At 41.2% G+C, this 25,660-nt stretch overlaps 1 protein-coding gene and 1 pseudogene across 3 annotated transcripts in view; both read right to left on the reverse strand.

Annotated features, from left to right (window-relative positions):
- LOC122473158 (maestro heat-like repeat-containing protein family member 1) overlaps positions 1 to 25,660 on the reverse strand; it is an 82,165-nt gene that overhangs the window by 15,855 nt on the left and 40,650 nt on the right. For all 3 annotated transcript variants that reach the window (XM_043563347.1, XM_043563346.1, XM_043563345.1), the window contains 10 exons: positions 6,371 to 6,475; positions 5,582 to 5,717; positions 5,030 to 5,127; positions 4,325 to 4,474; positions 3,067 to 3,221; positions 2,687 to 2,822; positions 1,884 to 2,077; positions 870 to 1,007; positions 568 to 685; positions 6 to 146 (listed from right to left, as the gene is read on the reverse strand). In XM_043563347.1, the coding sequence (XP_043419282.1) occupies positions 6 to 146; positions 568 to 685; positions 870 to 1,007; positions 1,884 to 2,077; positions 2,687 to 2,822; positions 3,067 to 3,221; positions 4,325 to 4,474; positions 5,030 to 5,127; positions 5,582 to 5,717; positions 6,371 to 6,475 (1,371 nt within the window). The remainder of the gene's footprint in view (positions 1 to 5; positions 147 to 567; positions 686 to 869; positions 1,008 to 1,883; positions 2,078 to 2,686; positions 2,823 to 3,066; positions 3,222 to 4,324; positions 4,475 to 5,029; positions 5,128 to 5,581; positions 5,718 to 6,370; positions 6,476 to 25,660) is intronic.
- Positions 22,612 to 24,207, reverse strand: LOC122473042 (annotated as a pseudogene).

A 25,660-nucleotide genomic window follows, 5' to 3' on the forward strand; every position in this document is an offset into this window, starting at 1 on the left:
CTTACTTGTCCTGGGTGCAATGCAAGGTTACTGATTCCACGGAGCCCAACTTCTTTCATAATGATGTTGGGCTCGTTGGTCCACTTGATTAGATTGCCCAAAAAGTCTTGCCCCACAGTCTGAGCCACTGATCGGTGCCAGAGCAGCTGTGGGTATGAGGAGACACAGCTATGGATGGAGAAAAGGTTATAAGTACCCAGTACTCCCTCAGTCCTCCCTCAGATCCCATACTCAGGTAATGTGTGTGTCCAGTTGAGCACAGTAGTAGATCTGTATACACGGGGTGGAGACTAAGTTTAGGAGGTAGAGGATAATGCTGAAAAGGTTTGAAGTTTGAGTCAAGTGCTAGGATCCATGGATCATTCTGGAGCACAAGCCGCTGGCCCCCTCCTCAGGCTTTCCTGCCTCCTTTAACCAGGCACCTGAAGTGCCAGAGAAGGGACCCCACTTTAAATGACTTAAGATTATCCTTTCTCTTTCTGGGGCTAGTTATTTAACATTTCCGTTAAATGTTCCTCAGCCCAGGATATGAATGGCTCAGGCTGTGGACCTTTCCCCACGCTTCACCTGTGCATAGAAAGTCCTGGCCAGAATCCTCCTGTGATAGTTGGAGCTATAGAGGATGTTCCTGATGAGGTTGAGGATTCGATGCAGGATGGCAGGTTCACAGTTCTTCACAATGCCACTGGGGTGGGACACAGGAAGCCAAGAGTTGCTGGCGGGGGTGGGGGGGGGCAGGTGGCAAGGGACCAGCATGCATGGAACAAGGAAGACACGAAGGCAGGAGACCAAAGGATTGGGAGGTGGGGAAGGGGCCACTAAAGGCTGGCACTAGAGCAGTACCAGGGTTACTGGGGAAATAGCCTCACCTTGTCAGGTCCATGATCCCTATGTAGTAAAACTTGGGGCTAGACAGAAGGTCCCAGCAGTGATGCTGATTTGCATAGACCACCACTCCTTCATATGCAGCTGCCACGAACACCAGCTTCACTACCTCCAAGGCACAACTGAAGGTCACCACCATTGGGTGTGTGAAAAGAAAGGGAGAGAAGGATGAACAAGGCATTATGCCCCGATCTGCATCCTGTGCTTGCAAACCAGGAGACAGTTTCCTGCTTGGGTAGCTGGGTTCTCCTTTCCTGCTGACAAGAATCAATGGCTCTGTGAAAGCCATTTCCAAATGCCCATCCACTCCCTCAACTCTGGTCCTCATCTAACCACAGAGTCCTATGAAAGAGACTATAGAGATATCTGAGTGCTATGGTTTTCCAATTCTGCTCTCTGGGGCACAGAATGGGGTTAGGATATCTCTTCAACTCCACACCCACCTAATCAGTATGTGGTTTTATTTGGTTTTGGTTTTATTTTTTCTCATTTTATATAAGATTCCATATGGATAGAATGTCCTGAGGTTTAAAAGAAAAAAAAAAGCATGACAACCACATATTTAGGAGTCCAGCCCCCATTTTTGAGATGAGAAAACAGAATTCCCAGTTGTGACTTGTGCAAGACAGCAAAGCTAGTGACAAAGCCAAGTCAAAGGTGATCCAGATTCGAATGCCACAACAGCATGGAGAGAATGACAAAGATGCGGGCTTGCCCGACCACCTACCATCTAGTTGAATCTCTTCATGGGCAGTTATGAATATGGACATGAACTACTGAGTGAATCAGCTGAAGAATGCATACAAGAAGATGATAAATGAGAAGCTTGAAAATATGTGAGAATATTCTAGCACATGTGACCACAGTACGCACACCCGTGTTCTGTCTCCGCTCTTCTGTTCTCTTCCTTGGCATTCCTAGGGGGCCAGCATCCAGTTGTCCAGGGCCCTCTGGAATGGACTAGTCCCAGCTGTCCGTCACAAGGCTGTTGGGCTTACCTAGTAGGATCAAAGGGCTTGCTTTTGCGGCCTGGGCCCTCCTCCCTGTTGTAGACCACCATCTTCTGGGGGACGTTTTGCTCAATCACCCAGTAGAGATGATGCAGTATAGCCAGCAACAGCCGGGGGTAGAGCTCCTGGACAGCCTCCTGGCACAGGGACCCTGACAGCATCTCACACAAAGCACATGTCACCTGGCAGATGGTGGATAAAGACATAAAATGGTCCCACAGCCCCACACACTGAGTCCCACACCCTGCCCTCCCTATCACTGCCCAAAGGGCACAGCTCACTCTAACTCAGGCTTATAAGAAGCATCTAAGAACTGAAAGCCTACCACTCTTCCCTAGGAAAATAAGGGGGCCATACACAGGCAATCTGCTTTCTCTTCACTCTCTTGACATCAAAAACAAAATTGGAAGCAACTCTAACATTTTTAGGAGAAAAGGATTTGGGGAATACTTTGTCCATCCCTGGTAACCAAACCTCTTCTGCCTCTAACCCCCATGCCACACCCCAGCCCCTGGGAAAAGGAGTACCAGCCCCAGAATCAGGAGACAGAGAAAGCTGCTTAGCTTTAGACATCAGTTTCCTTGTCCATAAAATGTGATCAATCCCTGCTCTCTCTGCAACATGCAGTTCTTAGATATACAGGTACCAAGAGGAGGTACAAGTGTAAATCAAATGTACAGTATTAGTGATTGCTCCTCTAAGACCTGGTCCCACCCTGCAGCTCTTGACCTTCAGCTCTGCCCCCAAGTCCCAGAACAGGAAGTCCTCGGCTCCCCTGCTCCCATGCTGACCGCCACAGGCTGGAAGGCCATCTCCCTAGATTCCTCTCTGGAGTGGAGCTTTTCCAGGATGCCTATGAGCAGCTGCAGGACGCTGATTGTGGTCTCTCGCCGGGTGCCAAATGCCTTCCAAAGGGCCAGATTGGTTCTGCAGGACCCAGGGGCAGCTATGTCACAGGCCCTAGTGACCAAGCTCCTAGGATTAGTCTGGTCTTGGGCCTTTGAAGGGCCAGTTGTTAGGGTCTAGACTTGGCCAGAGAACGCAGACAGGAAGTGTGATTGGTGTCAAAGAGAAAGCATCCCAATGCATTGATTTTTGGGCTGGGCTTGGGCTGAGGCAGGGGAGGGTGTACTGGGCTGGAGACTGTGTTCCCAGGCCATGAGAGGGGTACCTGTCCCAAGGCAGGGTCTTGTTGAGCAGCATGGGCACAACCCTGTGGGTGTTGTTGCCAGCCAGCAAGCACATGGCCCGCATTGTCTCCTCCTTCGTGTTGGGCTCCAGCTGTAAGTTGAGCCGTCCCACAATCCCCTCCACAATTTCTTCAATCTATAGGGAAGAGCCAAAAGAGTCTCAGCAAGTGTTTCCTTGCTACCTTCCCCCTTCCTTCCTACCTACCAACTCCCTGACTCAAGGGGCTACTTGCAATCCTGCCAGTGACTCTTAAGGCAGAATTCTAGGGTACCAGAGGCTGGACCAGCATGGGTGACAAAAGGAACTCCAGAAGCTGGCACCAATGTCCACTAGGACAGATGTCTGCCTGCAGCCCAAAGTCCAGAGAGTTACTCCTAGGTGATTCGGGAGACACAAAAGGCTCTGGAAGGGAGACAAAAGCCCTATACACCCTTCAGGGCTTCTTCTCCCCACTGAGATCAACTTGAAACCCCTGAAACTGCAGGAACAGTTTGCATTGAATGTGGGGGTACCATAGACTCTCATCTGGCCCTTAGATTCCTAGTTTATGGCCCGCTGCCAAGTCCGTTTTATTGTAATACCTCAAGGACACCCTCAGAAGTATCCTTCCATTTCTGGCACCTAGGCCAGGCAAGCCACATAAGTGAGTGAAGGCAATAGGTGTCAGGGGATTCAGAGATAGGAAGGTCTAGAGAGCCCGTGCCATATATAAAAGGGACAGTGGCCACTCAAAGAATTGCCCTATGTGACCTCATTTAAAAGTTTTTCTCAGTGAGGCGGGAAATGTGGATTTTTAGGCAAAACCTTCCTGTTTGTACACATTATCCTGAAAGAAAATGTACTCAAAGGTCAGTCATTCCATGAGCTTGCTAGTTTGCAATCCACAACCTTACCTTCACAGAAATCTAAGCCCCCTGACCACCCCCTCCCTGGGAATCAGAGTGAATCCCCCCTTCAATGCTTCCTTGTGCTTCGGCCACTAGGCCCTGCAGCTGCCCACACCACTGCTTGTGGTTGTCTTTCTCTGAAGAACCAGCCCTGAGCTCAGAATTACAGATGTCCAAGCTCAGTGGGACCACAGAGTAAATCCAGCCCAAGCCTACATGTTAGAGGTGAGTGAATTAAGGCCTACAAGGAAAGGGACTTCCCAAGGCCCTTCAGCTGGTTTGGAATAGAGCCAGCAGAGAGCCCAGGCTCCTGGCGTGCATGACAGAGCTCCCACCACAGCACCACACTACCTTTATCATATCTCTGCCCCGTTCTTTCATGACAGCACTCATCAGCTGGGCTGCTGCCAGAGACACCGTGGCCTTGCTGTCAGTCAGACCCTCCATGGCCGTCAGCACCAGGTGGGTGAGCTGCATCTCGGTGAAGTACTCTGCAAATGCCTGTAAGGGTGGCATCAGGCCGCCTGCACCCAAGGCCTCCTGCTTGAGGTAGCCTGTGCCATCCTTCCTGGTTGGGGTAGGAGGAGAGACCTTCTCTTGGGAACATGATGTGCTTTTGTCCTAGGCCTGTGCTGTCTGCCTAGCTCCTAGAAGACCCTTTCACTGGGAACAGAGTCTTTGGGAATGGGAGGGAGAAAATACTGACCTCAGATGTACCGAGGGGCTCACAGGTCAGGGGCAGAGTGCTGGGAAAGAAGGGCTGAGACCAAGATCCTTAATGACATGTGTTTGAGGCATGGGCTGAGTCTACAAAAAGCATCATTAGTGTGAAGCAAACGCTTCTGGGTGACAGGTAAGAAAGAAGGATTAGGACCCATGATGCTTAAGAGGGAGCATACTGTAGCATGTTGAAAATTTCCCCAAAGTAAAAGTTCACAATCAGCAATGGAATGGGAAAGGGGATGGAATAAAGGAGTCCCACCGCAGGAGTCTATAATATGATGTAGGTTAGAGGCCCAGGCTCTTCCCAGTTTGTCTCTGGCCCTGCCCTCTCACCTTGGCAATCTCAAAGGTGTTGTTATAGAACACGTTGGCACTATAGACTTCACTCTTGCCCTCTTCTTCCCATAAGCCCTGTTTTTTCCTTTGCATCTCTGAAACAAACACACCCGACCCCACCCCTCAGACACTTGAAAGGTGTCTTAGGTTCCCCTTAGGTTCCCATCTGCCCAACCCAAACCACCTACTGCACTAAATCAGCTTGGGGAGATGTTTATCCCATGGGGAAGGGGAATGAGCTGTAAGATAAGGAAAGGTGAGAGCTAATGTCAAAGGAACCCCCATGTTGCCTGCCTCAGAGCAGAGACAGAATAGGGTCAGAGTATGGTGCTCAGCCAGAGGGGGAGAAACTAATTCAAAAGAACTGTTTCCTGAGTAGCTATTTTGTCCCAAGAGGGTATAGGTAGATGTCTAGGGGCAGGTTCCTCATTGGAAATGAGGTTGCTCAGGTAACTTCCTAGCTCTCACTCTTCCAGAACAGTATGTGGGTGGATGGCCAAACCTAAATGGGAGGCCAGAGCAGAAGTGAAAAGAGGAGATTCTCCCTACGCTTTTGCAACAGGAGGATACGGTAGAGATTGTAGACTGCCTGTGAAGACAGGAAGCAGATGTTGTCCACTGGGTCCTGGCAGCGCATGGCCAGCAGCCTTACCAAGCACCCCAACCGAGAGAACTTGATCTCCACCTGGAGAGGAGAGCGGGAAGTCACCAGCCATTCCCTTAGGCTGAGTTAAAACAAGAGGAGGCGGGGATTCAGGAGAGATATGAAAGGAAAGACTAGGTGAGGTTAACGGGAATGAAATTAGACAGGTGGGTTGTAGCTATTAAAAACTTGTGGGATCATAGTTTTGGAATGACCTTACACTGTCCCTCTTCTTTGCCCCTTGATATTGCACTCATTGTTCAGGCCTAGCTCAAATGTCTCCTCCTCTATGAAGCTTTCCCTTCACTTACACTTCATTTGTGTTTTGATCTTTTATTCCTCCTAGATTTGGTTTGTACTTTCGTAATTGCCTTCTATTTAAGTTTGTTCTATGCATGCTTCTCTCCCCAGTGGACTATAAGATCCATGAAAATAGAAAAACTGTCTTGTCATCTATGTATCCACTGTAACGCTTAGCATGATGCCTGGTGAGTATTCAGTAACTGCTTGTTGAGATAGCTGGAATCAAACTGAACCAAGTGAAATGGAATTGAATTGGTGGACAGGGAAAAAGACAAAGGGAGGAAAGAGAGAAGGTGGGGTGAGGGTGAGTAATTGAGGCTAGGTAATATGTGACCAAGTTTGACATAAGGGTAGAGATGAGGGCCCACGCTCCAGGGCAGGCTCCTGCTCACTCCAAAGTTGTTCCATTTTGCAGTGAAGCCAAGAATACGGGCAGCACACCACATGGCCCGTTCCCTCTCATTGTCGTTCTGGGAATTCAGCCATATGTTCAGATGCTAGAGGAAGAAGAGAATGAAGGGAGAGACCTGTTAAGCTGTATTCTGGAGGGTAGAAATGTAACCTGAACCTGGCTTCTGCACAGGATCAGGACAAGACTTCTGAGAACAGGACTTCTTTTGCTATCAGGCAGGTTATATGTGGCTCTGGCACCAGAAGCCCTTATACCTCCAGCCCCCAATTTACCTTATCTAAGTGCTAGAAACACCCTCATTTAACACCTCCTTTTTTTCAAATTAAATCAGGGGCTCTCAAATTATATTGACTATTATTCATTTCAATGGGGGTCAGTGTCCCCCAGGGTCCCCCAATAATGTTTTCCCAGTCTTCAATAGAAAGAGAACTTGGTAGTAACAAAAAAGAGTCACTATATTCACAGATTCCTAGCTGAATTATGTATAAACTTGCTTGAGAAATATAATTGTGGATGATTCCTATTTGAAACATAGTATGTCAGTGTATCACTATTGGTAAATTATGGACCCAAAATACCACCGATCCAAAGACGCATTGTCAATCTACAATAATCAATCTGATATTAATGGAACTAAACAAACAGCAATTTATAACTAAAAAAAAGAAGGGCAACAGATGAAAAATCTACAAGCAATGGAAGAGAATACTGATGCTGCATTGATAAGAAAACAACATTCTTCTTGAAGATTGGAAGAATTCTAGTGGGAGATCTGCAAGTCTTCCTTGCAGCCAGACTCTGATGAAATAGCCCCGTGCCAAGACTGTGGTCTCTAAATACCATTTTTCACTAAGAGGAATCATTGGTCATTGGAGAAACAGTTTATCCCAGGAATGAGACAGGAAATATACAAGATAATATACTGGAGAGCAAGGAAGCCATGAAAGACTATTGGCATTATATTAGAGGGATTCAGGAGCTAACCTGAAGAGGCTCCCATTGACCAAAGAAGGGACAATTTAAGCATCCATAAGAATAATAGTTGTAATTGATCAAAACATATGAAGCATTTAAAAATCCATTTTAGGGGCGCCTGGGTGGCTCAGTCGGTTGAGCGTCCGACTTCGGCTCAGGTTATGATCTCGCAGTCTCTGAGTTTGAGCCCGGTGTTGGGCTCTGTGCTGACAGCTCAGAGCCTGGAGCCTGCTTCGGATCCTGTGTCTCCCTCTCTCTCTGCCCCTCCCCTGCTCATGCTCTGTCTCTCTCTGTCAAAAATAAAATAAACATTAAAAAATTTTTTAATTCATTTTAAATTTATATGATACTAGAGAAATAACCCTCACTAGTTATCTTTGGATGACTAGGAAATAAATACTTACATTACCTTGACAGCTAATGAAGGGAAACCAGCATTTATCTTGTCTTTCCTATATGAGCTATACCTCAAAGTAACCAAACAGCTTATAAAGTCAATTTCTCTTTATAGAAGAATTCCAGGTAAAAATAAACAAGGAATGATAGAATTATAGTGTCATCACTTTGCAAAAATAATAGAAGTATATTGACTCAGTGGACTACTACATAGCAATAAAAAAATGATCTGATGCTACATGTAACAACATGAGTGAATCTCACAGATAAAATGTTGAAGCAAAATGATATAGACAAAAAAAAGTACATACTATAAAATTTCATTTATGTGAAGTTTAAAGAACAAGCTAAACTAATCTATGGTGATAGAAGTCAGAATAGTGGTTATCAGTGGTTATTCACTGGGAAAGGAAACTTTTGGGGGTCTTGGACATGTTCTATATCCTGATCTGATATTTACACAGATACATACATATATATACAAACATATATACATATATACACGTATATATGTATATATGTAAGAATGTATCTAAGTGTACACTTAAGACTTGTACACTTTATCATAGCAAGTGATATCTCAATAACAAGGTCTTTTTTTTTTTTTAAAGAATGTCACCAGTTCTCAGCCATTAGTGAATCTAAGCAGTGATCATCAAAAGCTCTAAACACCACAAGACATCATGTGACTGTTGATAGAAGAAGACAACACTACTTGTGAAGTAATCTTGCCAAAAATTGATCAGGTTCATGATCTAGATCCAACAATTACAATTAGAATCTAACAGATTCTAGGTCTCGCAATTTATAGGACAGATTTAGACAGAGGAGTTTATTAAGTGGCCCCAAAAAGATGTAATTAGGACAACCCAGAATGTGGAAAATTTAGAGAACAAATGACTAGGTTTCTTCAACAAATAAATTTCAAGGAAAAAAATGATTGAAGGGCAATATATAGATTAAAAGAATTAAGAGACAGGGGCGCATGGTGGCTCAGTCAGTTAAGTGTCCAACTTCGGCTCAGGTCATGGTCTCATGCGGTTCATGGGTTCCAGCCCCATGTTGGGCTCTGTGCTGACAGTGTGGAGCCTGGAGCCTAGAGCCTGCTTCAGATTCTGTGTCTCCCTCTCTCTCTCTTAAAAATAAACATTAAAAAAAATAAGAGAGACAAACCAACTGATTGGGATGTGTGAATGTTTAATGACACCAAGAAATGAAATTACTTTCTTTCATCAGTGTTTTATAGTTTTCAGAGTACAGGCCTTTCACCTCCTTGGTTACGTTTTTTCCCAAATATTTTATTATTTTTACTGCAATTGTAAGTGAGATTGTTTACTTAATTTCTCTTTCTGCTACTTTCTTATTAGTATATAGAAATGCAACTGATTTCTGTATATTAATTTTGCGTCCTGTAATTTTGCTGAATTCATTTATCAGTTCTAGTATTTTATTTTGGTGAGGTCTTTAAGGATTTCCATATATAGTATCATTTCATCTGCAAATAGTGAAAATTTTACTTCTTCCTTCCCAAATTGGATGCTTTTTATTTCTTTTGCCTCTCTGCTGTGGCTAGGACTTCCAATACTATGTTGAATAAAAGTGGTGCGGGTGGATATCCTTGTCTTGTTCCTGATCTTAGAGGGAAAGCTTTCAGTTTGTTACCACGGAGTAATGTTAGCTGTGGATTTTCATGTATGGCCTTTATTATATTGAGGTATGTTCCCTGTAAACCTACTTTGTTGAGAGTTTTTATCATGAATGAGTTTGTGCTTTGTCATATGCTTTTTCTGCATCTATTAAGAGGATCATATGGTTTTATCCTTCCTTTTATAAATTAAATCTTGCCATTTGCAACAACATGGATAGAGCTGGAGAGTATTATGCTAAGTGAAATAAGTGAGAGAAAGACAAATACTATATGATTTCACTCATATGTGGAATTTTAAAAACCAAATAAACAAAAAGGAAAAAAGAGAGAGGGAGGCAAACCAAGAAACACACTGAGGGTTACCAGAGGGGAGGTGGATACAGAGATGGGTAAAACAGGTGATGAGGATTAAGGAGGCATTTGCTGTGAAGAGCACTGGGTGTTGTATGGAAGTGTTGAATCACTATATTGTACACCTAAAACTGATACTATACTGTGTGTTAACTAATTGGAATTTGTTTTATTTTATATTACAGTGTATTTATTTATTCTGAGAGAGAGAGAGGGAGAAAAGGGGAGGGGCAGAGAGAAAGAGAATCCCAAGAAGGCTTCTCACTGACAGCGCAGAGCCTGATATGGGGCTTAAACATACGAACTGTGAGATCGTGACCTGAGCTGAAACCAAGAGTTGGACGCTTAACTGACTGAACCATCCAGGAGCCCCTAACTGGAACTTAAATAAAAACTTTTAAAAAATTGAAATAAGGGGCACCTGGGTGGCTCAGTTGATTGAATGTCCAACTTCAGCTCAGGTCATGATCTCACGGCTTGTGAGTTCGAGTCCCCCATCAGGCTCTGTGCTGACAGTGTGGAGCCTGGAGCCTGCTTCAGATTCTGTGTCTCCCTCTCTCTCTGCCCCTCCCCCACTCACACTCTGTCTCTTTCTCTCTCTCTCACTCAAAAACAAATAAACATTAAAAATAAATACAAATTTAAAAACTGAAATCAGTCTCCCAGAAATAATATATTCTAATCAGAAGAGCACCCTTTGGGGGCACCTGGATGGCTCAGTTGGTTAAGCATCCAACTTCGGCCCAAGTCACGATCTCATGGTTTGTGGGTTCAAGCCCAGCATTGGGCTGTGTGCTGACAGGTCAGAGCCTGGAGCCTGCTTCAGATTCTGTGTCTCCCTCTCTCTCTGCCCCTCCCTCGCTCATGCTCTATCTCTTAAAAATAAATAAACATTAAAAAGAAGAAGAACAACAACAATAACACCCTTTGGAAATTTCAAAGGAGTCAGACCTTGTGGTATATAATAAAAAGGATACATTGCCTTTCAAACTTATCAAACAAATTGATATTTTTTTTCATTTCTTTGAGTTGCTAAGTATCATAGTAACTTTGTAGCTATCCTACTGGATTACAAACAAAAACTCTGTGTGGTGGAATGGAGGGATGAATTTACACTAAAATGAAGTAGACTCATTCTGATTTATATGTAATGCACTAACGACACCAAAATGGAAGAAGCTAAGTGAACACCAGTTATTGTTAAGCAATTTTATGGCCACTAACAGATGTTTCCATAATGTACTTCTCCAAAGTTCCAACAGGGCACATTCTAAAGAATACATCTTGCATGAATTATCTTTTACATAAATGTGTAATTAGCAAGGTTTAACAATGCATATGATTGAACCCTGCAGCATGATCTGTACTTGGCAATATTGTCAACTCAAATTACTGTGATTCTTGTGATATTAATTAGGTGATAAATAAGCAAAGTGTTGCTAGGGAAAAGAAAGTTTTCTATCCGAAAAAAAAAAAGTAAAATCATGTAAAAGTATGTCTTGACCATAAAGGAATTAGACCAGAAATCAATAACCACAAGAGAATAGAAAATTCTCCAAACATTTGGAAATAACACGCTTCTAAATAATCCATTGGCCAAAGAGGAAGTTTTGAGAGAGATTACAAAATATTTTGAACTGAAATGATATTGGAGGTATATATTAAAATGTACAGGATGCTGCGAAAGTAGTGCTTAGAGGGAAATTTAGAAAACTAAATGTTTATATTAAAAAAGGAGAAAAGGGGCACCTGGGTGGCTCAGTCGGTTAAGCGGCCAGTTCGCGGTTAAGGGCCACTTCGGCTCAGTTCATGATCTCGTGGTCCATGAGTTTGAGCCCCGCGTCGGGCTCTGTGCTGACAGCTCAGAGCCTGGAGCCTGTTTCAGATTCTGTGTTTCCCTCTCTCTGGCCCTCCCCCGTTCATACTCTGTCTCTCTCTGTCTCAAAAATAAATAAACGTTAAAAAAAATTTTTTTAAATAAAAAAGGAGAAAGGGGTGACTGAAGTGGCTCATACACTGGATTTCTGTACCATCTCCACTGCAGGAGGAAGTATAGGTGGCCTGATCCTTAGTCTCCAAGTGTCCCCTTCCTTCCCAGCAGTTGAAGTCCTGGGTTCCCTTCTTCCTGGAGGTATATTTTAGAGGATTGCTGGGAAGATGGCTCACCTTGTTTCACAAATACAACTAGATAACACTCACCTCAGTGTAAATAACCTAGAAAATGACCTGAAGGCTGGCAGAACAAACTCCACAACTAAATGTAGAGAAGAGGGTAGGAAGGGGAGAGAGGTGGTGAGGAGCTAAACAGAGCTGGGGGACTGTCTGCCGAGAGGCTCATAGGCACAGGCAGGGGAGAGAAATAGTCTATCGATCTGGGAAGCCCACACAGTGAAGACAAATCCCTTTAACATTTGGCTGTGAAAACCAGAGGGGCCAAATTTCATCAGTTCTTACTGATGAATCCAGCAGACTCAAAACCTGGAATTTTATACATCAGCAGGCTTGGCTCTGGGAGAGCTGAGAGGGTGAGAGGAAACTGAGTCCCTGCCCTTAAAGAGACAGCACAAAAAAACAGCCCTTCAGAGATACAGCAGAGAAGGAGCAGTTTGAAAAACATCTGGGGCATATGGCAGGGAAAGTTGTTTACTAATCTCAGAGTATGTCCTGGAGGGACAGAGATTGTTGGGAAGCTCCTCCAAGAACAAAAAGGAGCTGGCAGGTGCCCATGCCTCAGCATAAACACACAGCCATCTGTGGGAACCAAGGCAGCACCAAATCTCTACCTAACTTGCTAATACCATGAATCCTACACTGCCCCTCTCACATCTGCAGATCCATCCTATCCAGCCAGGCCTGCCCTAGTCCCTGCACTGTGGGACCCCTCCCCCAGAGGACCAGCACACAAACCTTGCTAACACTGCACTTCCTGTCCCAAAACACATTGCAGATCCACCCCCTCCAATATGCTCTTGCCCTGAGCCTATCCAAAGCAGAGCCACAAGCCTAGCAGTGTGTAAGCAGCCCCAACAGGGACCACCACCACTCCAAAGTGACTCCTGCCCTAGGAAGAGGGAAAGATAACCAGACACACCAATCAAACTACTATCCCAGCAATGGGTTGGGGGCTAATGGTTAGTCCATCTAACTACAGGCCCTGCCCACCAATAAAACCTTCTTAGGGACAACTCAGGGAAAGTGCCTTGCAGTTTGGTGCTATTGTATTTCTGGAAAATGTCTGCTCTGACTCAGCTGAAGCCCAAGTTGGCTCCAGACTGATACACTAACCACACAGGGACCAAACTCTGCCTTCAACAAGCAAAGAAAGCCACTGCAGATGATTGGATTGAAGGCAAGAGTGACTCAGCCACAATAGTCGGGTGCACACATCACACATAGGAGACACCCTTGAAGCACCAGGTTCTGGTGAACAGGAGATGTTGCACCTCAGGGCACTACAGGACCTCTTCTTCACAAGACTACTACTTTCAAGAGCAGGAGATGTAGCTGACTTTCCTAACACAGAAACAGACACTGCGAGTTATATACAAATGAGGAGACAGAAAAATATGTCCCAAATTAAAGAACAGGACATAATTACAGAAAGAGACCAAAGAAAAATGGAGATAGGTAATATGCCTGATAGAGAATTTAAAGTAATGCTCATAAAGATACTCACTAGACTTGAGAAAAGAGTGGAAGACATCAGTGAGACCTTTCATAAAGAAATAAAAAAGAAGTAATTAGAGATGAATAACACCATAGATGAAATTAAAAATACACTAGAGTGTATTTAATAGCAGATAGGGGAAGCAGAATAAAATTGGTGACCTGGAGGACAGAATGATGAAAAATAATCAGTACAAATGGGTAAGAGGGGAAAAAAATTATATAAAATGAAAATAGAATAAAGGAACTCAGTGACAACATCAAATGTAATAACATTTGTATTATAGTAATCTCAGAAAGAAAAGAGAGAGAAAGGGGGGAAGAAAATTCATTTGAATAAATTAATAGCTGAAAACTTACCAAATCCGGGGAAAGAAACAGAAATCCAGATCAAGGAGGCACAGAGATCCCTCAACAAAATCAACCCAAGGAGGTACACACCAAGATACATAGTAATTAAAATGGCAAAAGTAGTGGTAAAGAGAGAATTTTTAAAACAGCAATAGACAAGAAAAGTAACATACAAGGGAAACCCTATAAAGCTATCAGAGTAGTTTTCAGCAGAAACTTTGCAGGCCAGAAGGAAGTGGCATGATATATTAAAAATGCTGAGAGGAAAAGATCTGCAGCCAAGAATGCTCTATCCAGCAAGGCTATCATTCAGAATAGAAGGAGAGATCATTTTCCAGACAAAAAAAAGTTAAAGGAATTCATGACCACTAAACCAGCCCCACAAGAAATGTTAAAGTAGACTCTTTGAGTGAAAAGGAAAGATCATAAGTAAGATCAAGAAAAGTAAGAAACACAAAAGCTGTAAAAATAAGTATATTTGAAAAAAAGAGTATATCTGTAAATCAGTCAAGGGACTCACAAAATAAAAGGATGCTAAATATGACACCATACACCTAAAGCATGGTGGGGAAAGCAGTAAAGAATAGGTTCAAACTTAAGCAACCAACAACTTAATATAGAATGCTATATGCAGATGTTATATACAAATCTAATGGTAACCACAAATCAAAAACCAGTAATAGATATGCAAACATAAGGAGAAAAGAATCCAAGTATACCACTGAAGAAAGCCAACTTATTATGAGAGAAGAAAGCAAAAGAAAGGAACAGAGAAGAACTACAAAAACAACCATAAAACAAGTAACAAATGACAATAAGTACATAACTATCAATAATTACTTTGAATATAAATGAACTAAGTGCTCCAATCAAAGATATAAGGTTAAAAAAACAAGAGTAGGGGCGCCTGGGTGGCTCAGTCGGTTGGGCGCCCAACTTTAGCTCAGGTCATCATTTCGCGGTCTGTGAGTTCAAGCCCCACGTCAGGCTCTGTGCCAACAGCTCAGAGCCTGGAGCCTGCTTCGGATTCTGTGTCTCCCTCTCTCTGACCCTCCCCCGTTCATGCTGTGTCACTCTCTGTCTCAAAAATAAATAAACGTTAAAAATAAAATTAAAAAAAAAAAACCAAGAGCAATCTGCATGCTGCCTATAGGAGGCTTGAGACTCATTTCAGACCTAAAGACACATGCAGATACAGACTGAAAGTGAAAAGATGGATAAACATTTATTATGTAAATGGATGTGAAACAAAAGCCAGAGTAGCATACTCATATTGCACAAATTAGACTCTTTTATGTGTGTGTGTGTGTGTGCGCGTGCCCGTGCGCACAAAATAGACTTTAAAACAAAGATTGTAACAAGAGGCAAAGAAGGACACTATATAATCACAAAGGGGACAATCCAACAAGAAGATATAACAATTGTAAATAGTCATGCACCCAACATGAAAGCACCCAAATACATAAAACTGTTAATAACAAACATAAAGGAAGTAATCACTAGTAATACAATAATAGTAGGGAACCTTAACACCCCACATATATCAATGAACAGATCATCCAAACACAAAATCAACAAGGAAACAATGGCTTTGAATGACACACTGGACAAGATGGATTTAATAGATGTATTCAGAACATTCCAGGGGCACTTGGGTGGCTCAGTCAGTTAAGCGTCTGACTTCAGCTCAGGTCATGATCTCACAGTTCATGAGTTTGAGCCCCACATCAGGCTCTGCACTGACAGTGAAGAGTCTGCTTGGATCCTCTGTCTCCCTTTCTCTCTGTCCCTCCCCTGCTTGTGCACACGCTCTCTCTCAAAAATAAATAAACATTTTTAAGAAGAACATTCCATCCTAAAACATAAGAATACACATTCTTTTCAAGTGCACATTGAAAATTCCCCAGAATAGATAACATATTAGGCCACCAAATAAGCGTGAACAAATTCAAAAAGATTGAAGTCATACCATGCATCTTTTCTGACTGTAATGCAACCTCAAGAAAAAATCTGGAAAGAGCACAAATACATTTAAATACATTAAATAACATGCTACTAAACAATGAATGATTCAACCAAGAAATCACAGAGAAAATCAGCAAACACATGGAGACAAATGAAAATGAAAATACAATGGCCCAAAATCTTTGGGATGCAGCAAAAACTATTCTAAGAGGGAAATTTATATCAATACAGACCTACCTCAAGAAGCAAGAAAAAAATCTCAAATACACAACCTAACCTTACACCTAAATAATCTAGAAAAAGAACAAACCAAACCCCAAAACCAGTAGAGGGAAGGAACTATAAAGATTAGAGTAGAAATAAATGAAATATAAAAAAAAACAAACAAACAGTAGAACAGATCAGTGAAACCAGGATCTAGCTCTTTGACAAGATCAACAAAATTGATCAACTTTTAACCAGATTCATCAAAAAAAATTTTTAATGTTTTTCAATTTAAGTTTTAGTTAGCATACAGTGAAATGTTGGTTTCAGGAGTAAAATTCAGTGATTCATCACTTACATATAACACACAGTGCTCATCACAACAAGTGCCCTCCTTTTTTTTTTTTTTTTTTAATGAAATTTATTGACAAATTGGTTTCCATACAACACCCAGTGCTGATCCCAAAAGGTGCCTTCCTCAATACCCATCACCCACCCTCTCCTCCCTCCCACCCCCCATCAACCCTCAGTTTGTTCTCAGTTTTTAACAGTCTCTTATGCTTTGGCTCTCTCCCATTCTAACCTCTTTTTTTTTTTTTCCTTCCCCTCCCCCATGGGTTCCTGTTAAGTTTCTCAGGATCCACATAAGAGTGAAACCATATGGTATCTGTCTTTCTCTGTATGGCTTATTTCACTTAGCATCACACTCTCCAGTTCCATCCACGTTGCTACAAAAGGCCATATTTCATTTTTTCTCATTGCCACGTAATATTCCATTGTGTATATAAACCACAATTTCTTTATCCATTCATCAGTTGATGGACATTTAGGCTCTTTCCATAATTTGGCTATTGTTGAGAGTGCTGCTATGAACATTGGGGTACAAGTGGCCCTATGCATCAGTGCTCCTGTATCCCTTGGATAAATTCCTAGCAGTGCTATTGCTGGGTCATAGGGTAGGTCTATTTTTAATTTCTTGAGGAACCTCCACACTGCTTTCCAGAGCGGCTGCACCAATTTTCATTCCCACCAACAGTGCAAGAGGGTTCCCGTTTCTCCACATCCTCTCCAGCATCTATAGTCTCCTGATTTGTTCATTTTGGCCACTCTGACTGGCGTGAGGTGATACCTGAGTGTGGTTTTGATTTGTATTTCCCTGATAAGGAGCGACGCTGAACATCTTTTCATGTGCCTGTTGGCCATCCGGATGTCTTCTTTAGAGAAGTGTCTATTCATGTTTTCTGCCCATTTCTTCACTGGGTTATTTGTTTTTCGGGTGTGGAGTTTGGTGAGCTCTTTATAGATTTTGGATACTAGCCCTTTGTCCGATATGTCATTTGCGAATATCTTTTCCCATTCCGTTGGTTGCCTTTGAGTTTTGTTGGTTGTTTCCTTTGCTGTGCAGAAGCTTTTTATCTTCATAAGGTCCCAGTAATTCACTTTTGCTTTTAATTCCCTTGCCTTTGGGGATGTGTCGAGTAGGAGATTGCTACGGCTGAGGTCAGAGAGGTCTTTTCCTGCTTTCTCCTCTAAGGTTTTGATGGTTTCCTGTCTCACATTTAGGTCCTTTATCCATTTTGAGTTTATTTTTGTGAATGGTGTGAGAAAGTGGTCTAGTTTCAACCTTCTGCATGTTGCTGTCCAGTTCTCCCAGCACCATTTGTTAAAGAGGCTGTCTTTTTTCCATTGGATGTTCTTTCCTGCTTTGTCAAAGATGAGTTGGCCATACGTTTGTGGGTCTAGTTCTGGGGTTTCTATTCTATTCCATTGGTCTATGTGTCTGTTTTGGTGCCAATACCATGCTGTCTTGATGATGACAGCTTTGTAGTAGAGGCTAAAGTCTGGGATTGTGATGCCTCCTGCTTTGGTCTTCTTCTTCAAAATTCCTTTGGCTATTCGGGGCCTTTTGTGGTTCCATATGAATTTTAGGATTGCTTTTTCTAGTTTTGAGAAGAATGCTGGTGCAATTTTGATTGGGATTGCATTGAATGTGTAGATAGCTTTGGGTAGTATTGACATTTTGACAATATTTATTTTTCCAATCCATGAGCAGGGAATGTCTTTCCATTTCTTTAAATCTTCTTCAATTTCCTTCATAAGCTTTCTATAGTTTTCAGCATACAGATCCTTTACATCTTTGGTTAGATTTATTCCTAGGTATTTCATGCTTCTTGGTGCAATTGTGAATGGGATCAGTTTCTTTATTTGTCTTTCTGTTGCTTCATTGTTAGTGTATAAGAATGCAACTGATTTCTGTACATTGATTTTGTATCCTGCAACTTTGCTGAATTCCTGTATCAGTTCTAGCAGACTTTTGGTGGAGTCTATAAGATTTTCCATGTATAATATCATGTCATCTGCAAAAAGCGAAAGCTTGACTTCATCTTTGCCAATTTTGATGCCTTTGATTTCCTTTTGTTGTCTGATTGCTGATGCTAGAACTTCCAGCACTATGTTAAACAGCAGCGGTGAGAGTGGGCATCCTTGTCGTGTTCCTGATCTCAGGGAAAAAGCTCTCAGTTTTTCCCCATTGAGGATGATGTTAGCTGTGGGCTTTTCATAAATGGCTTTTATGATCCTTAAGTATGTTCCTTCTATCCCAACTTTCTCAAGGGTTTTTATTAAGAAAGGGTGCTGGATTTTGTCGAAGGCCTTTTCTGCATCGATTGACAGGATCATATGGTTCTTCTCTTTTTTTTTGTTAATGTGATGTATCACGTTGATTGATTTGCGAATGTTGAACCAGCCCTGCATCCCAGGAATGAATCCCACTTGATCATGGTGAATAATTCTTTTTATATGCCGTTGAATTCGATTTGCTAGTATCTTATTGAGAATTTTTGCATCCATATTCATCAGGGATATTGGCCTGTAGTTCTCTTTTTTTACTGGGTCTCTGTCTGGTTTAGGAATCAAAGTAATACTGGCTTCATAGAATGAGTCTGGAAGTTTTCCTTCCCTTTCTATTTCTTGGAATGGCTTGAGAAGGATAGGTATTATCTCTGCTTTAAACGTCTGGTAGAACTCCCCTGGGAAGCCATCTGGTCCTGGACTCTTATTTGTTGGGAGATTTTTGATAACCGATTCAATTTCTTCGCTGGTTATGGGTCTGTTCAAGCTTTCTATTTCCTCCTGATTGAGTTTTGGAAGAGTGTGGGTGTTCAGGAATTTGTCCATTTCTTCCAGGTTGTCCAGTTTGTTGGCATATAATTTTTCATAGTATTCCCTGATAATTGTTTGTATCTCTGAGGGATTGGTTGTAATAATTCCATTTTCATTCATGATTTTATCTATTTGGGTCATCTCCCTTTTCTTTTTGAGAAGCCTGGCTAGAGGTTTGTCAATTTTGTTTATTTTTTCAAAAAACCAACTCTTGGTTTCGTTGATCTGCTCTACAGTTTTTTTAGTTTCTATATTGTTTATTTCTGCTCTAATCTTTATTATTTCTCTTCTTCTGCTGGGCTTAGGGTGTCTTTGCTGTTCTGCTTCTATTTCCTTTAGGTGTGCTGTTAGATTTTGTATTTGGGATTTTTCTTGTTTCTTGAGATAGGCCTGGATTGCAATGTATTTTCCTCTCAGGACTGCCTTTGCTGCGTCCCAAAGCGTTTGGATTGTTGTATTTTCATTTTCATTTGTTTCCATATATTTTTTAATTTCTTCTCTAATTGTCTGGTTGACCCACTCATTCGTTAGTAGGGTGTTCTTTAACCTCCATGCTTTTGGAGGTTTTCCAGACTTTTTTCTGTGGTTGATTTCAAGCTTCATAGCATTGTGGTCTGAAAGTAAGCATGGTATAATTTCAATTCTTGCAAACTTATGAAGGGCTGTTTTGTGACCCAGTATATGATCTATCTTGGAGAATGTTCCATGTGCACTCGAGAAGAAAGTATATTCTGTTGCTTTGGGATGCAGAGTTCTAAATATATCTGTCAAGTCCATCTGATCCAATGTCTCATTCAGGGCCCTTGTTTCTTTATTGACCGTGTGTCTAGATGATCTATCCATTTCTGTAAGTGGTGTATTAAAGTCCCCTGCAATTACCACATTCTTATCAATAAGGTTGCTTATGTTTATGAGTAATTGTTTTATATATTTGGGGGCTCCGGTATTCGGCGCATAGACATTTATAATTGTTAGCTCTTCCTGATGGATAGACCCTGTAACTATTATATAATGTCCTTCTTCATCTCTTGTTACAGCCTTTAATTTAAAGTCTAGTTTGTCTGATATAAGTATGGCTACTCCAGCTTTCTTTTGGCTTCCAGCAGCATGATAAATAGTTCTCCATCCCCTCACTCTCAATCTAAAGGTGTCCTCAGGTCTAAAATGAGTCTCTTGTAGACAGCAAATAGATGGGTCTTGTTTTTTTATCCATTCTGATACCCTATGTCTTTTGGTTGGCGCATTTAATCCATTTACATTCAGTGTTATTATAGAAAGATACGGGTTTAGAGTCATTGTGATGTCTGTATGTTTTATGCTTGTAGTGATGTCTCTGGGACTTTGTCTCACAGGGTCCCCCTTAGGATCTCTTGTAGGGCTGGTTTAGTGGTGACAAATTCCTTCAGTTTTTGTTTGTTTGGGAAGACCTTTATCTCTCCTTCTATTCTAAATGACAGACTTGCTGGATAAAGGATTCTTGGCTGCATATTTTTTCTGTCTAGCACCCTGAAAATCTCGTGCCAATTCTTTCTGGCCTGCCAAGTTTCAAAAGAGAGATCAGTCACGAGTCTTATAGGTCTCCCTTTATATGTGAGGGCACGTTTACCCCTTGCTGCTTTCAGAATTTTCTCTTTATCCTTGTATTTTGCCAGTTTCACTATGATATGTCGTGCAGAAGATCGATTCAAGTTACGTCTGAAGGGAGTTCTCTGTGCCTCTTGGATTTCAATGCCTTTTTCCTTCCCCAGTTCAGGGAAGTTCTCAGCTATGATTTCTTCAGTACCCCTTCAGCACCTTTCCCTCTCTCTTCCTCCTCTGGGATACCAATTATGCGTATATTATTTCTTTTTAGTGTATCACTTAGTTCTCTAATTTTCCCCTCATACTCCTGGATTTTTTTATCTCTCTTTTTCTCAGCTTCCTCTTTTTCCATAACTTTATCTTCTAGTTCACCTATTCTCTCCTCTGCCTCTTCAAGCCGAGCTGTGGTGGTTTCCATTTTGTTATGCATTTCGTTTAAAGCGTTTTTCAGCTCCTCGTGACTGTTCCTTAGTCCCTTGATCTCTGTAGCAAGAGATTCTCTGCTGTCCTGTATACTGTTTTCAAGCCCAGCGATTAATTTTATGACTATTATTCTAAATTCACTTTCTGTTATGTTATTTAAGTCCTTTTTGATCAGCACAAGTGCCCTCCTTAATACCCATCACCCATCTAGCCCATCTTCTACCCACCTCCCTCCATCAACCCTCAGTTTGTTCTCTATCATTAAGAGTCTCTTAGGAGCGCCTGGGTGGCTCAGTCGGTTGACCATCTGACTTCGGCTCAGGTCATGATCTCACAGCTCATGAGTTCAAGCCCCATGTTGGGCTCTGTGCTGACAGCTCAGAGCCTGGAATCCACTTCGGATTCTATGTCTCCCTCTCTCTGCCCCTAACCCACTCGCATTCTGTCTCTGTCTCTCTCAAAAAACACATTAAAAAAATCTTTTTTAAAAAAGGGTCTTTGTGGTTTGTTTCCCTCTTCTCTCTTCCCTCCTTTCCACGTGTTCATCTGTGTTGTTTCTGAAATTACACACAAGTGAAATCATATGCTATTTGTCTTTACCTGATTGACTTATTTCACTTAGCATAATACATTCAAGGTCCATCCATGTCTTTGCAAATGGCAAAATTTCATTCTTTTTGATGGTTGAGTAATATTCCATTGTGTGTGTGTGTGTGTGTGTGTGTGTGTGTGTGTGTACACCACATCTTCTTTATCCGTTCATCAATTGATGGAAATTTGGGCTCTCTCCATAGTTTGGCTACTGTTGATAATGCTGCTATAAACATTGGGGTGCACGTACCCCTTCGAATCTGTATATTTTTGTATCCTTTGGGTAAAAAACTAATAGTGCAATTGTTAGATCATAGGGTATTTCTATTTTTAGTTTTTTGAGGAAAAAAATTTTTAAGAGAGAGAACTCAAACAAAATCAGAGGAGAAATAACAACCAACACCACAGAAATACAAAGGACTATAAAAGAATATTATGAAAAATTATATGCCAACAAATTGGACACCTTAGAAGAAATGGATAAATTCCTAGAAACATGTAACTCCCAAAACTGAATCAGGAAGAAACAGAAAATTTGAACAGACTGATTACCAGCAATGATATTGAATCAGTAATCAAAAACCCCTAACAAATGAAAGTCCAGGCCAAATGGCCTCACAGGTGAATTCTACCAAACATTTAAAGAAAATATTCCAAAAAATAGAAGAGAAAGGAAAATTTCCAAATTTATTACATGAGGCCAGCATTACAGATACCAAAACCACTACAAAAAAAAAAAAAAAAAAAAAGAACTACAGGCCAGTATCTCTGAATATAGATGCAAAGATCCTCAACAAATATTAGCAAACTGAATCCAGCAATACATTGAAAAAAATCATTCACTATGATCAAGTGGGATTTAGTCCCATGATGCAAGGATGGTTCAATATTTGCAAAAACATGTTTTCAATAAGACACATTTATTCAGCATCATGATCAGACAATTACATTTAGCAATCAGCAGCATGAGTACAAAAAAAATCTACATTAAAACCCTTTGTTTTGAATCCTTTTACTTTCCACAGAACAGAAACTAAGATAACCTGTTATTAGTCACAAATACAGTCCTTGAGTTTTTTGTCCATATACATGAATTTGTCTAAAGCATGTCTGCTTTATAGCAGCTAGGCCCTGCCATCACTATGTTTGGCTGAGTTCACAAATCTGTTGTAACTTGTAGCTTCCTTGTCACTTCTCTGGCTCTCCTCTCCTGCTAAGCTTTGTTTTCTGGAAGTAATTAAAACCTTCTGCCACTATCATAGCTACCGGTGCTGCTGGAACCACCATAGCCACCTTGGTTTTGTGGTTTGGCAAAGTATTGGCCTCCACCACCACAGGGGCCAGAGCTTCTGCCTCCAAAACTTCCTCCTTTCATGGGTCCAAAAGTTGAAGATTGATTGTTGCAATTGCCAAAATCATTATAGCTTCCACCACCTCCAAAGTTGCTTCCATCATTACCAAATCCATTATAGCCATCCCCACTGCCACCATATCCACCACCACCTCAACTGCCACCAAAGCCACCTCACCCATAACGTTGTCATTCCCACCAAAACCACCTCCACAACCACCACCAAAGTTTCCAGAACTACTCTGACCTCTTTGGCTGGATGAAGCACTAGCCACCTCTTGCTTAGATAGAGCTTCCCTTACTTCACAGTTGTGGCCATTCACAATATGGTATTTTTGAATGACAATCTTGTCTACAGGGTCATGGTCATCAAACGTTACAAAAGCAAAGCCTCTCTCTTTGCCACTGCTTCAGTCAGTCATGATTTCAATCACTTCAATTTTCCGATACTGTTCAAAATAATCTCTTAGATGATGTTCTTCAGTGTCTTCTTTAATGCCACCCACAAAAATCTTTTTCACAGTTAAGTGGGCACCAGGTCTTTGAGAATCTTCTCTTGAGACAGCCTTCTTTGGTTCTACAACTCTTCCATCCACCTTGTGTGGCCTCACATTCATGGCTGCATCCACCTCTTCCACAGTGGCATATGTGACAAACCCAAAGCTTCTGGAGCTCTTGGTGTTTGGGCCTCTCCTTACCACACAGTCCATAAGTGTTCCCAATGCTCAAAATGGCTCCTCAGACACTCATCAGCTGTTTCAAAGCTCAAACCTCTGATGAAAAGCTTCTGCAGCTGTTCAGGCTCTTTGGGAGACTGACTTAGATATGATGGTGGTGGGAGGGGAGACTTCAACAATGCTTACTCCCAATATTTGCAAATTAATCAGTGTGATACATCACATCAACAAGAAAAAGGATAAAAACCATATGATCATTTCAATAGATGCAGACAAAGCATTTGACAAAGTATAACATCCATTCATGACAAAAACCTTCAACAAAGTAGGTTTAGAGGGAACATATGTCAACATAATAAAGACCATAATTGAAATACCCACGGCTAACATCATATGCAATGGTAAAAAACTAGGAGTTTTCCCTTAACATCAGAAACAAGACAAGGATGTCTGCTCTCACCACTTTCATTCAACATAACTACTAGATGTCATAATCACAACAATCAGACAAAAAAAAAAGGAATAAAAGGCATCCAAACTGATAAGGAAGAAATAAAAGTTTCACTATTTGCAGATGACATGATACTGTATATAGAAAACCCTTAAGACTCTACCAAAAAAAAAAAACCCTACTAGAACTGATAAATGAATCCAGTAAGGCTGCAGAATACAAAATCAATGTACAGAAATCCATTGCATTTCTATACACTAACAATGAAGCATCAGAAGGAGAAATTAAGAAAAACTCACATTTACAATTGCACCAAAAATAATAAAATACCGAAGAATAAACTTATCCAAGGAGGTAAAAGACCTGTACTCTGAAAACTATAAAATACAGATGAAAGAAATTAAAAACAACACAAACATATGGAAAGATATTCTATGCTTATGTATTGGAAGAACCAACATTGTTAAAATGTCCATACTACTCAAAGCAATCTATAGATTTAATGCAATCCCTATCAAACACTAACAGCATTTTTCACAGAACTAAAACAAAGAATCCTGAAATTTATATCAAACCACAAAAGATGCCAAATAGCCAAAGCATGCTTGAAAAATAAAAATAAAAATTGAAGTATCTTAATTTCAGATTTCAAGTTATACTACAAAGCTGTAGTTATCAAAACAGTATGGTACAGGCACAAAAATAGACACATAGATCAACAAAAGAGAATAGAAAGCCCAGAGATAAGCCCACAATTATACAGTTAATTAATCTTTGATGAAGGAGAAAAGAATATGCAATAGGGAAAAGATAGTCTTTTCAACAAATGGTATTGGGAAAACTGGAGAGCAATGTGGAAAAGAATGAAACTGGGCCACTTTCTTATACCATATATAAAAATAAACTCAAAATGGGTTAAGGACCTAAATGTGAGACCTGAATCATAAAAATCCTAGAAGAGAGTACTAGTAGTAATGTCTCTGACGTCAGCTATTACAATATTTTTCTAGATATGTCTCCTGAGGCAATGGAAACCGAAGCAAAATTAAACTATTGGGACTATACCAACAAAACAAAACAAAGCAAAACAAAACAAAACAAAAACAAAAAACAAAACAACCTTCTCCACAGCAAAGGAAACAATCAACAAAACTAAAAGGCAACTTGTGGAATGGGAGAAGACATTTGCAAATTACATATCTGATAAAAGGTTAGTCTCCAAAATTTATAAAGAACTTATACAACTTGATACATACAAAAAACAAATAATCCAATGAAAACTGGGCAGAAGACATGAACAGACATTTCCCCAAAGAAAACATGCAGATGGCCAACAGACACATGAAAAGATGCTCAAATCACTCATCATTAGTGAAATGCAACTTAAAACTACAATGAGATATTACCTCATACCTGTCAAAATGACTCAAATCAAAAAGACAAGGGGTGCCTGGGTGGCTCAGTCAGTTAAGTGTCCA

This window comes from Prionailurus bengalensis, chromosome B4 (assembly GCF_016509475.1).
Source record: "Prionailurus bengalensis isolate Pbe53 chromosome B4, Fcat_Pben_1.1_paternal_pri, whole genome shotgun sequence".
NCBI classification, from domain to species: domain Eukaryota; kingdom Metazoa; phylum Chordata; class Mammalia; order Carnivora; family Felidae; genus Prionailurus; species Prionailurus bengalensis.